Below are 13048 nucleotides of genomic sequence, written 5' to 3' on the forward strand. Positions count from 1 at the left end.
TATATTTAGTTGGATCACGATGTAGATAGCGTGTCCAAAATGAACAAACACAAATACAAATAAAAACTTGACACTCGGTCTTTTAATGGGTCGGTCTGAGGTTTGAATCCCCGACACGCTGCTTGCGTATTAAAAATTAATTTATCATTTGATATAACGGTGAAGGAAAAAAACTACACGCTTGAGAGTTCTTTAAAAAGCGTTCTGAAAGGTGTGTTAAGACTACCAATTCGCACTAAGAACAACGTGCCCAGCTGTGGGACAATTTACGACGAATGTGTAACAAAATGAGACCCCGCTATGACTAAAACTATAATTTTCATACTCTTTTTTGACAATAATATTTTTCCTATACAAATGCAACAGATTTAGGTATCACCCCTTACGCTGGCGACAGTTTCTACGCGGCAGAAGTTAAGGACATGGCTAGCATAATACAGAGGATAATAGCAGATGGTATGTTGGATTTCTTTATCCTAACTAATATTATAAATCGCGGTGTAAGAATCAGATAAACGTATGTACAAAAAATCAAAAATTGGTTTCTTTTCCACAAAACGGTCCACAATGTCACAGATTAATAAATAGTTACTACGTAAGTAACAGATTCCTATACAAAAGCGAAAATACCTACGCTATATTATTAATAATACTATTTTATTAATAATACCTGCTATGCAGAACGAGAAGAAATGTACTATAAGTACGCGCACTTAGAGTCGAGATTGGGTTGCCGGCCGTACGAAATACGTCATCGTAAGAATGCGCTAGGGTTGTAGCTATGATGATAATTGTAATAAAACGAATGTTGCGATTCAATCATATATTTATTAGTCAATCAAATATGTTTCAGTTTTATATGATAATGATTTATAATTTTTCCCCTTTTCTGAAATTTCTGTTATAAAGTTTTAAAGTTAAGAATATCTTAAATCGTGTAAATAATTTTAATGAATAATCATAAGGAAAATTATTAAACCACAAATTTTCCTTTTTTTTTTACCTATGTATTGCACAATATTTAAGTGGCTTCGGCATTTCGAAGTAGTGCGGTGCATTGCGAGCGCTCAAGCGGGCGTTTGGCGGCCAGTAATAATGACACAACAATAATACAATATTCAATTTTGGCGAAATTTTTCGTTTTTTTTCCTTGACACACCTATATTTCACAGATTATTTCGTCCTAACAAACTTTTTTATTCGTTGTTACTTGACTATATATCGAACTAAAATCGCTAAAAAAATCGGGATAATTTGCATTCTCTGAAATCGTCAAAAACTCTATGCATTTCGGTATTTCGGTAGGATACGGCCAATATCGGTAGAAATACAGAATGTACAGTAATGTAGTCTTTTATGAAATGGCAAAACGACGTAACGCTGTATTCAATATTTTTATTTCAACTACTGTATATTATCTCTATTAATGATCTGGTAAAGTTTGAAGCGGCGAATTTTCACACTATTTTTGCTCTCTTGTAAAATTGACAAAATGTAGATACGTTCATCTGACTCTTACACCGCGAAATGCAAATGTAAGTTAATGCAATAGTCAAGAAATTTTATTATAAACATTTTGTCACGGTTTCAGAAAAGGACATAATGATATCTTTTCCCCAAAAAGAGGTTACCGAGGGTTAGATAAAAACTGAATGCGAGCAAAGCCACGGGTGAAAGCTAGTTAAAACAATAAACCAGCAAGTAATCCACATGGTGTTAAGCGATCACTCTTAATGCGGTTAATGCCCGTTATTAATAATCAAACTATCCAATGTTGAGCCTACCAAATATCGACAATGTCTTCATATTAGATATGAATAGATTGATTATTAATAATGAGTGAAGAGCTGTTTAGGGGTCGTTCAAGTATTAGGTAAGCGCTTTTAGGGGAGCGGGGGGTCTTTGCTTTGCTTATTTTGGATGACATGGGGGGGGGGGGGGTAGGGGCGTCTAGATGATTACGTCATCGGTAGTTTGTTACTTGTTTACACGAATGACAACCCTCACATTGTCTTTACTTGAAAGCGAAACGCATTTTCGGGGATTCGCGCAAATCATGCATACGTTTAGGCATTTTTTAAATTATAATTATAATATAAAAAAAACAATACATTTTTGCTGCATGCATATAGCTTTTCTTACTTTTGCTGACAAGGGGGATGGGGGGGGGGGTAAATAATTGTAATAAATCTGCCTACGTAATACTTGACCGACCCGTTACTCAGAAAATATAATTTCTATTAAGCGCAAACGAGTTTATTAAATATTCATCTTATTAGGTACACAGTTTCTTTCGCCGCTTCTTCTCCATAGCGAAACTCTCCTTCCGAAGCGGTGGTAGTTTGTTGACTTTTTCAAAAAGTGTTCTATATGAATCAATTTTGAATAAATGAGATTTGAATTTGAATGTACAAGACGTTGAGAAAACTTCGATAGCGTGATTCAGTAGCGCCATCTCTTGACGAGTAGCGGAAAGTCGGCACAATAATAATCATGAGGTGGACTGAAGGCTCGTTTTCTACTTCTGCATATTAATATAATGCAAAGATATAATGTGTAACGCTAGGTAAACTAGTATATTTGCTTACAAGTACTTGTGTAGTTTCATCTGTGTTTTTATCTCAATTATCTTTTTCTAGGTTTCCGGTTAGACCTGCCGGAGACGATCGACTTAGTTTTAGAAACTGGAATTTGGTGAGTAGTTGCACTATAATTATAATATTAAGTACTTTGTCTCGTGTTCATTGTGACAACATAAAACTTGGTTGACTTAATAATGTTATTAGAAATGGCAGATTTAGTATATGTTTCTCGCTCACACATTATACAAAAGAGGAAGAGAGGAGTAAGAATACATTTGAATTTGGGATTACGCTCTTTATGGGTGACATCATACTGGACTAAAAGAATTCTAGATGGCGTTAGGTGATAATAAAACGAAATTGTTTTAATTATACTATTTTAAAGCTAATTTTTGGTGCTTATTAGGGTATGATGAAACCCGATCGAACTCTCCAAAATAAAGTAATAACATTTAATAATAAGTAATGTTAACCCTTAAGCTGAAGGTTCCAAGGTCGATTCCTCGTTAATACGATCAATACGCCTGGCGGTAACCGACGCGCAATGTTAACATTATGTTAAATAGTTCTGTTTCAATCGTGGTTTTAATATTATTTAAGGTGAATGTAATATTATTTATTTAAGGTTTACGAATGTGAACTGTTAAAATAATTTATAATCAATCATTTGTTTACTGTAATTTATGTTTTAAAAGTCTTTCTTGACTGCTATTGTGAAGGCATACTGGCATAGCATTTTATTAAGTAGCATACGAGCATGCAGTCCACTTGATGGTAAGTTGCTACTGCCATAGCCACATCTGTATTCAACCTGAAATAGAATTCGAGGACCTGAGGTCACTGATACATCGATACTTCTGAGGACTAATGGAATGACCCATACTTATTAACTTGGCCCTGCTGTTATAGGGCAGAAATAGGTGTGACAGTTATGTACCGAAAGTGAAACTATTAAAAGTGCTACCCGTTTTAAATATTAAACGAATTTTGATAATATAATTGGTATAGAATGTTTGTTTGACGACACTACAAAATATATATTGTTTTACCCTCTCAGCATATTTAAAACAATAGACGCTTACGTGTGTTATATTTCTAAATATGTAGTAGGTTATTATTACAGTAAAAAGCAAAAATATTATAGATACATAAATATAACAAGTGTAATAACTCATTTTGCAATATCTTATCAATCGCGAGGCATGACGGACGCAGATTTAGAGGTTTCCGGGTTCTATACCTGGATAGGTAGTCATCTATGTTACACTTAAGAATAGATACATTTACGTGCGTTATTAGTAACCAATCCATCTAATTCTTGACTAAGAAAGATCGAAATTGGACAATTTCTAATTGGCAGAAATTGTGGAATCGATCTTTGGTAGAAAAAGCATTGGGTAGATTGTATATAAATAACGAGTGTTTATCCAGTTTTTAGGGTTCCGTACCCAAAGGGTAAAAACGGAACCCTATTACTAAGACTTCGCTGTCTGTCCGTCTGTCACAGGGCTATATCTCCGGAACCGTAATAGATAGACACATGAAATGTTTACAGACGATGCATAACGGTAGCCCCTATAACAACAAATACTAAAAATAAAATAAAGTTGGATATTACAGGGGGTCTCCATACAACAAAACGGGATCTTTCGGCATTTTTCGATCTAACTGTTAAACCGTACTAGGAAGATGGTTGAAATTTTTACAATCCGTTTACTACTATAACTGGTATTACAATAAATACAAATAAAAACCATAAAACATATTTTAATATAGTTATTTTAATTTTATTATACGTTGTTTACGTATCATTCATCATCACCCCAACGCCATCTATTGTTGCGTCATATAACTAAGTATTGTTGAAAATAATAAAATGAATAAAAATAAGTAAAAAGTAATGAACATTTGGTGGTACGGAAGCCTCCATGTGCGAGTTCGACTCGTACTTGGCAAATATTATAAAAATAGTATTAAAAGGAACTTAAATATATAATGAGTACATTATGTTCTACCACATTGGGCGTGCATAATTTATCTTTCTTGTTCACAGATTATTACATCGTTAATTAAGTTACATGTCAAAGTCAAATATAAATCTTACAGGTCAAATATAAATCGTCAAAATACATAATTTAGGGAATGTCATTAGATTAAAAATTATTAATAATTCCAATACAAATACATTATAGATATCAATAGATTATACGATTAATATTATTATTATGTTGTTGCGTCAAAATAATCACTAAGGCTATAAAAATTATTATCCAGAAGCCAGTCTTTTAGTTTCTTCTTAAATCTAACTATTGGCAAATTTTTTAAAGAGCTTGGTAAATGATTATACACTTAATAACATTAATGTGAGCATTTCTGTTTAACATTTTTAGCCGGCAACATGGTACATATAAAGTATGTTTGTTAGCTTTGCGAGTTATATAATTGGCGAATTATTTAATTAAAATTTTCCTCAAATATCAGATGTACGAGTATTTACAACTACATATAAATATGTGATTTAGTAGTAGTAGTGTAGTACAAATTACGCGTCATCATGAATCAATTTGTTAAAAGAACTGAGACGTTGTTAGTAGGTACCGTTGTCACATGTTATGAGAGCTATTGATAAGCAAACCGCGGTTTCATTGCTAGTCATAGCGTATTGCATTTCTACAATTTGTTAGGGTATGTCCACACTGGCGCCCGATATTTGCAAACTCATGCTTTACTCTTGTATTATTTTTATTATATTACAAGAAGATGCATATGTAATTTGTCAGGGTACGTCCACACTGACGCTCAAAGTTTGCCAGCTAATTCTTTACTAATTGACTATATTTTTGTTTTTTTTTTCAAGATTTTATTTAACTTGTCTAGATTTGTTTTAATTTGCATGACAATGTATTATTCGCTTTGTGACGTCATTCTAAATACATATGTATATCCGTTTAGCAACATCATTATGTAATCCAATAAGGCGTCTGATTCAAGATGACTGAAATTAATTGTATGCACTCTTATGATATTGCTATCAAATGTACTTTCATTTACTGAAAATAACATATACGATTATATAAATCTTTAAAATGAATATAAATAGAAATATAAATCTACCGTCTATTAAAATGTATGTATTAAAATTAATTCTAATGGCAAAATCAATTTTGATTAAATTAATTTAACGATGAGTACACAAAAATTACCCCGATTTCATACATTGCCTACATTTTGTCTAGAAAACAATTTATATTCTGCATGGAATTTGAACAAAATAATTATGATGCCAGAAAAGTAGTGACAGCGTTTAAATTATAGTGCGTATAGACCCTCAGTAAGTTATTAATAACATATTTTATAACTTCTTTTGTGTAACTTATATTACATCAAACATTTAGGTATCAAGTTGTATCAAACAAGGTATCATAATAACACTTAAAAGTTATTGTATCGTTTGTAAAAGTATTTCACATGCGATCGCTAATTAGGAGTCGTCTGTGTTTGTTACTTGTTGACATTATTTATAATTTCCAGTGCTTCTCAAATAGAGTCTTAACCCCCTAGGTACTAATCGATCCCTTCCTAAGGACATACGAGCGACAGTAAGCTCATATATGGAAGACAGTCCAAGATATTATTTATCAGTTTCCAGCGTTCCTCAAATAGAGTCATAACCCCCTAGGGGTATTGGTAAACACACGAGCTATAGTAAGCTCATATACGGACGATAGTCCATGACATTATCAGTTTTCAGTGTTTCTCAAAAAGGGTCAACATCCCGTATTAATATTTATCTGAGGCGCTCTAAAGCTCCTCAGGGGTGACCTATGGCTGACCTCAGGTAGGAATCTATCCTCATCTGGGATTGATTGCCAGCCATTTACCATCAGATGGACTGCATGCTAGTCTGCTATTTCAACATTATAGAAATCCCTTTTAAATACAGAGTTCCTTCGTAAAATTCTAAAACAATCTTCACTGCAACTTTTAAGGGTTACAGGCCCTAAATACAATTCCTTCGGGAAAGTTCTAGCCAGCTCACGTGTAGAATTGTACGTAAGTTGTGCATCACGTTCTTAGATTGTGTCCTATCACAGTTTACTAAGTCACAAGCGTTAGAAGCTATCTAACGGGAGATTAAAGTGTTTACTGATCTACTTAACCTTTGAACTGACTTGATGTCGGGATATTTTAGTAAAAATATCAATTTATTTATATATTAGAATGTAAAAAAATAAGGGATTTGAAGATGAAGAAGTATGTATGTGTGAAGTATATATGAAGGTGCACTTCTTTGGTGTATCTATTAAAATTGAAATATTGAATATGAAATATTTTTAACGTATGTTAACATATGAAAAATAGATAGTAGCCGATTCTCAGACCTACTGAATATGCATATAAAATTTGGTGAAAATCAGTACAGCCGTTTCGGAGGAGTACGGTAACTAACATTGTGACACGAGAATTTTATATATAAGATATAATAGTAACAGATATGTAGGTTGCTGTAACAACAAATACTAAAAATAAAATTCTTGAAAATAAATGGGAGTCGTCGTACAAGAAACGGCTATACTGCGGCATTTTTAGCTTTTCTATTGAACCGTAATAGGTAATTAGGTATGCAATTCAAATTTCCACAAAGCATTTCTATAGCTGTTATGATAATAAATAAAAAAAATATATGAACAAGGATGTTACCGAACCTTCATGTCCAAGTTAGACTAGCATTTGGCCAATTATTAAATCAAATTCTAGCCACACACAGAATTAATAATATTAACATATTGTTACGTATTGTTTTTGAGCTTTTGTAGGTTTTTATGAAACGTCAACACATCCGGTGCCATATTCCGTTGCCTACGCGTAACGTTCAAAACAAAAGACTCAGCTGGAATACGACCCCGAAAGCACCCTACACCCTAAAACCACCCTTATTTCGTCTTAACACAGTGCCTATTGCCCATTGGCACGGTTCGAGTCGGTCTAATGCCGGCTACACACGTTTTATTCTTGAGTAAACCTTGAGTAAACATGTGTGTGACTTGCACGAATATGTTTGTGCAAGTCGTAAATGCTCATTTTTAAAAACATTTTAATTATTCTAATATAATGATGTGAACATATTGTCATATGCGGAGGGTAATGTTTTTAATAATGTATGTCTTATTCTTTGTCACGCCCTACAGTCATAGAACTTGACGGATTTTAACATATTGAGGTATCCTTAGATTCGCCTTTATTTTTTCACTAGCTGACCCGGCAAACTTTGTACCGCCTCAAAATCTATTTATCAAATATAATTCATATAAAATATAGCCTATGTTACTCGTGGATAATGTAACTTTTGAATGGTGAAAGTATTTTTAAAATCGGTCCAGTAGTTTTTGAGACTATTCATTACAAGCAAACAAACAAAGTTTTCCTCTTTATAATATTAGTGTAGAGAATACAGAAGAACCTAGCAGACAAGCATGCATTCCTATTGATGGTAAGTGGTTACTGCTGCACGTGGACGTCTGATAATCAACCCCAGATAAGATATTCCTAACTTAGGTTGGCCACAAATGCGTTGCTCCTCCTTAGGACTATAAGTTATAATTTTGATTGCGTCGAAAGAGTAATTCTTTTGTTACCACACCCATTAAAGTAGAACATAGCAGCGCTTAAAAGTGAAATAAGCAGTTTTTTCGCACATTTATAGGTGGTAAATCTCGTCATAGCTCTTTCACGACCACACTTATTTCCGTCTTATAACCGGGACATGTCCAATGTGGCATTGGGCGTAAATGAAAAATAAGAGACTCAAAAATGTCAAAACCCATACATTTTTTTAAATATTAAATGTTCTCATTTAATATTTAAAAAAATGTATGGGTTGTAGAGAGAAATTATATGGTAATAAAGTTGTACAGACTTGTGCAAGTCAAACTCGCGCAAAGTAGTGTGTGGCTAGCATAAGACATCGGCGCACGCGCACGTCGCTAGTGTCGCGTCGCATTCTTGCTCCGACCGCCGCGGCGTACGGTCGTGCACAACAATAGCGTATAAAATTCGACACGGCTCGCCTTATCACGCTTTTTATGTTTTGAAACGCGCTATAAAAACGGTAACACGACACAGTGTTCGGGATTGTGTGTTTGAGTGATAAATATTAAATACTTTCGGGACTTGAGCTTTATCGGCCCTCGACAACTTAAGATAAGGAGGTGAGTTACTGATAACTTAAGATAATTAGCTCGCCTTAGTTATTATTGGATTGGTTAGATGGAAAAACACGGTGTTTGCTTCGATTGGAGTGGTTCGTTATCCAGTGTTTGCACTGCTAATCGATTTGCCGGATTAAAGCACTTGATTGGTTTCTTCGGTTTGTATGATTGGAACGATTTGTTTTTGAAATTGCGTGTAAGCATACGAACCGTACTCACCTCTTGGACTGAGAATAGGGTTTGCACGAAGAAAAAAGTAGATTAATTACTTATGAGAAACATACTTCATATCGAAGAACTACTTGAGTCTTTGTTCACAATCTATGTCAGTATTATGACTTTATGACACTTTAGTTGTACATTTCTCGTAAAATTTAGGGAAGGATTTTATTGTTTCTTGTTGTATACACTTTAATATTCAACTGACGAAGTAGGTAAAAAATATATTGTCATGTTATTCATTCTGTTCAAAATATAAAGTAACTATGTTTATATGATTTAACAATAGTTTATTTTAACGTACGGGTGGCAGCCCTAACTGTAAATCTTATCGATTTCATATAAAATAGAAGTCCTATCAGAGGTCGACTAAATGCGTTGGCTCGGAGAACTAACTTAGTAGGTATTTGATAGTCGTTTAAGTACCGTCTTCCACATTTAAATCAGAACAGAAACTATACATTGATTTAGCAGAAATAGTTGTAGCCGTGGTCTTGATGAGTTCTACTACCTAGAGTTTTAAAGGCCATTTTATATAAATTATAACCTATTGCTTGTTATAGTTTAGCTAGATAGCTAGTTAGCAGTGATAGCCTAGTGGTTAAGAAACGCGGCCTCTCGATCGAGGGGTCCGAGGTTCAAATCCCAGGCACGCACCTCTGATTTTCAAATTTATGTGCGTATTAGAAATTAATTATCACTTGCTTAAACGGTGAAGGAAAACATCGTGAGGAAACATGCATATCTGAGAGATTTATAAAAAATCTTAAAGGTATGTGAAGTCTACCAATACGCACTTGGCCAGCGCGGTGGACTATGGCCTAATCCTTCTCATTATGAGAGGAGACCCATGCCCAGCAGTGGGACAGTAATGGGTTGATGATGCTTGTTATAACCTTAGCTACATATTGTGGAATAAATAGGTTGCCACGTTTATTTCTACTCGATGTGAAGCTTAGAGCGAATGTAGAGCTGTTTTAGGCGACCTATTGCTTGTTATAACATACCTTAGCTACATATTGTGGAATAAATAGGTTGACACGCCTATTTCTACTCTATGTAAAGTTTGGAGTTATTGTAGAGCTGTTTTAGGCGACCTATTGCTTGTTATAACAAACCTTAGATACATATTGTGGAATAAAAAGATTGCCACACGCCTATTTCTACTCTATGTAAAGTTCGGAGTTATTGTAGAGCTGTTTTAGGTGACCTATTGCTTGTTATAACATACCTTAGCTACATATTGTGGAATAAATAGGTTGCCACACGTCTGTTTCTACTCTATGTAAAGTTTGGAGTTATTGTAGAGCTGTTTTAGACGAAGTTTCGGACCCGTCCGTAATATGACGTTATTTTGATATTTGATTCGATGGTTCATCCGTCAAATTTGATTTTTCCTTGTATTTCTAGGCACATAACAAAGTACCTATTATGGAGCATTTGTACCCTTGGCGTTTACAAACTCCACCTTCAAATGATTGGCTGGTACAAGCTATGTTACAAACCTGCACAAAAAGTCAAACACTCTATCTACACGTTTGACTTTGTGATGTCTTGTTGAGGTTTGGCAAGCGTGTAGATTACATAGCACAGATTACGCGGCATTACACCGTATGTGTTATAGTATAGAGTATAATTTGGGATGATATGAATCTTTACAGTGTTATAGCGTAGATTAGAATCAGTGGCAATTCCAATTTTTTTATTTAGGAGGGATCTAACACGATGCTACCTCCATCTTCTTTTTCATACTTCTTTTTTTATAATATAGGAGTAGCAGACGAGCATGCAGTCCACCTGATAGTAAGTGGCCACTGCCGCCCATGGACATCTGTAATCAACCCCAGGTAGGATTAGATATTCCTACCTGGGGTCCTCCACAGAAGCGCCGCTACCCCTGAGGACTAAGCTGGAACGCCTCGGAAAAGTCTGTCTCCCTTACCACACCCTTCAAACCGGAACACGGCAGCGCTTAACACTGCTGTTATTAGGTAGAAATAGGTGAGGCGGTGGTGCCGCTGAAGTCGAACCACATAGGGTTGTACCACCTTCAAATCCTATGGCTTTATCAAATAATTTGTCGCCTTTAATAGGAATTGGGTGAAAAGAAGCAAAGATCCTCGTGTTTTTGAAATTTAACCAACCCTAAAAAGTCACGCATAGACTTAAGTTAAAAATGTTATATCCGTTTCAGATACAGTTACGGAATTGGAATTATTTTGGATAATTCCATAGTTTCGGTTACGGATATTATATTTTTAAAGAATTGTAAATGTAAAAATTTGAAAACGTACAAATAGGTAATGATTTGAATTTATTTGTAAAGTTGTTGAGAGTATTCGAAGATTTTATTTATTATTCGAAAATAGAGTTTATTATACGAAGATAGAATTTCTTTATTCCAGTATAAATTCGAAATAAAATAATTAATAAAATAAATAAATTCTCTATTTTTCTATTTATCTTAATCATTTTGATGTGGTTTTTAGTTACGGAGTTATTTTACATGTCACCTTATTTCTATATTTTTTTTAAAAAAATTGATTTATAATAAACTAATTGAACCTTAGCCATGGCAAAGCCGTTACTTAAACAATTAAAAAAATATAGAAGTAAATATTATCACAACATTATTGCAATATTATCCTAAGAAACATATAGGTATATGTTTTTATCTGCTTAAGACTTCGATCACTACTTATTAGTGATCGAAGGTTTAAGATAGCAAATAAATATCATGATGATTATTGTGAAGTTTATAACTATACTACTGGACTTAAGTTCACTTTAGTAGTCAACTAAGTTTAGTTTAAGGTTAGTCTAGCCCTGAAACAGCAGTAAGGTAGAGTCACTAACAAGAAGGAGGGTAGAACCAGTGTGGTACCACCGTCACACCCATTTCTACCCTGAAACAGTTCTGCGTCTCAGTGGAAGGATGTGGATGCCGACTTACATATGAGACTAAGGTCAGTCCTCAGAAGGCAACGCATCTGTGATCGGCTTCAGGTAGAACCTTCCTATAAAGAATTGGTAACAGATGTCCATACGCGACCACTTACCGTCAGTTGCGAACCCTTTTATATTAATTGTGGAATTGGTAACTGATGTCCATAGGCGCTTACCATTAGTTGTGTGTATGTCCGTTTTCTACATCAATCTTATTAAATAAATGTCTAGTTAGCATAGCATAGAATCGAACCCAGAACCCGGGCCGATCAGACCACAACATTACAAAACAGTATACCAATATTGTTTGGTTTTTAACAAACTTGATTTTGCAATGACAAATAATGAGCAAACTCAGCGGCATGAAACAAAACGCCCAATGCCACTGTTATTCTTATTACAGTACATTTTCGCACGTTTTGCAATGTCAGCCCTCCACTAAAGGGGTGTGTGCACCGCACGGTGTTAATAAATAAAACGAAATAACTATAGTACTAATATTAGTAATCACTGTTAATTAATAACATTTGATCTATGGAAGAATACTTTGTGTTTAGCCTCCTGAAACACCACCGCCACATCTATTTCTGCTTAACAACTGCAGTGTTAAGCGCTACTACATTTGAAGGGTGTACGCATAAGGGTATATGCATACGTATCTGAGGCGTTCCAATTTAATCCTTAAAAACAACTTGTGGTGGAAATGTAATCTTGTTGAATCAATATTTACAGGTACACGAATTTACATTGAAACGCCGCCAGCGTTTTGGGAACCATGCCTCACACGGCAATTTTAGATGGCTTATTTTATTTATAATTTTCTTGTATATATTTTGTAAATAAGTCCATTTTTAGTTTATATTTAACATTTACTGTATGTTAGTAATTAAAAATTATAATTAAAAAATGGTACACGAAAAAAAAATTAATAACAATTTTGGACTGTGAATCAAAATATGTGATATGAGTATATTAACAAGTTATTTGGAAATTCTTTGGCAAATATTTCAATTAATTTTTTAGCGATAAAATGTATTAAATAATAACAAATCAATATGTATTCTATGGTATTTAAATATAAAATATTGATAT

General features: G+C 34.1%; 1 protein-coding gene across 3 annotated transcripts in view; it reads left to right on the top strand.

Annotated features, from left to right (window-relative positions):
• Window positions 1-13048, top strand: part of fus (epithelial splicing regulatory protein fusilli) — a 108285-nt gene that overhangs the window by 70689 nt on the left and 24548 nt on the right. For all 3 annotated transcript variants that reach the window (XM_073092130.1, XM_073092131.1, XM_073092132.1), the window contains exons 5-6: window positions 367-456; window positions 2640-2694. In XM_073092130.1, coding sequence (XP_072948231.1) covers window positions 367-456; window positions 2640-2694 — 145 coding nt within the window. The remainder of the gene's footprint in view (window positions 1-366; window positions 457-2639; window positions 2695-13048) is intronic.

This window comes from Epargyreus clarus, unplaced genomic scaffold (assembly GCF_041222505.1).
Source record: "Epargyreus clarus isolate Ecla_fem2 unplaced genomic scaffold, WU_Ecla_fem_2.2 ptg000035l, whole genome shotgun sequence".
Taxonomy (NCBI): Eukaryota; Metazoa; Arthropoda; class Insecta; order Lepidoptera; family Hesperiidae; genus Epargyreus; species Epargyreus clarus.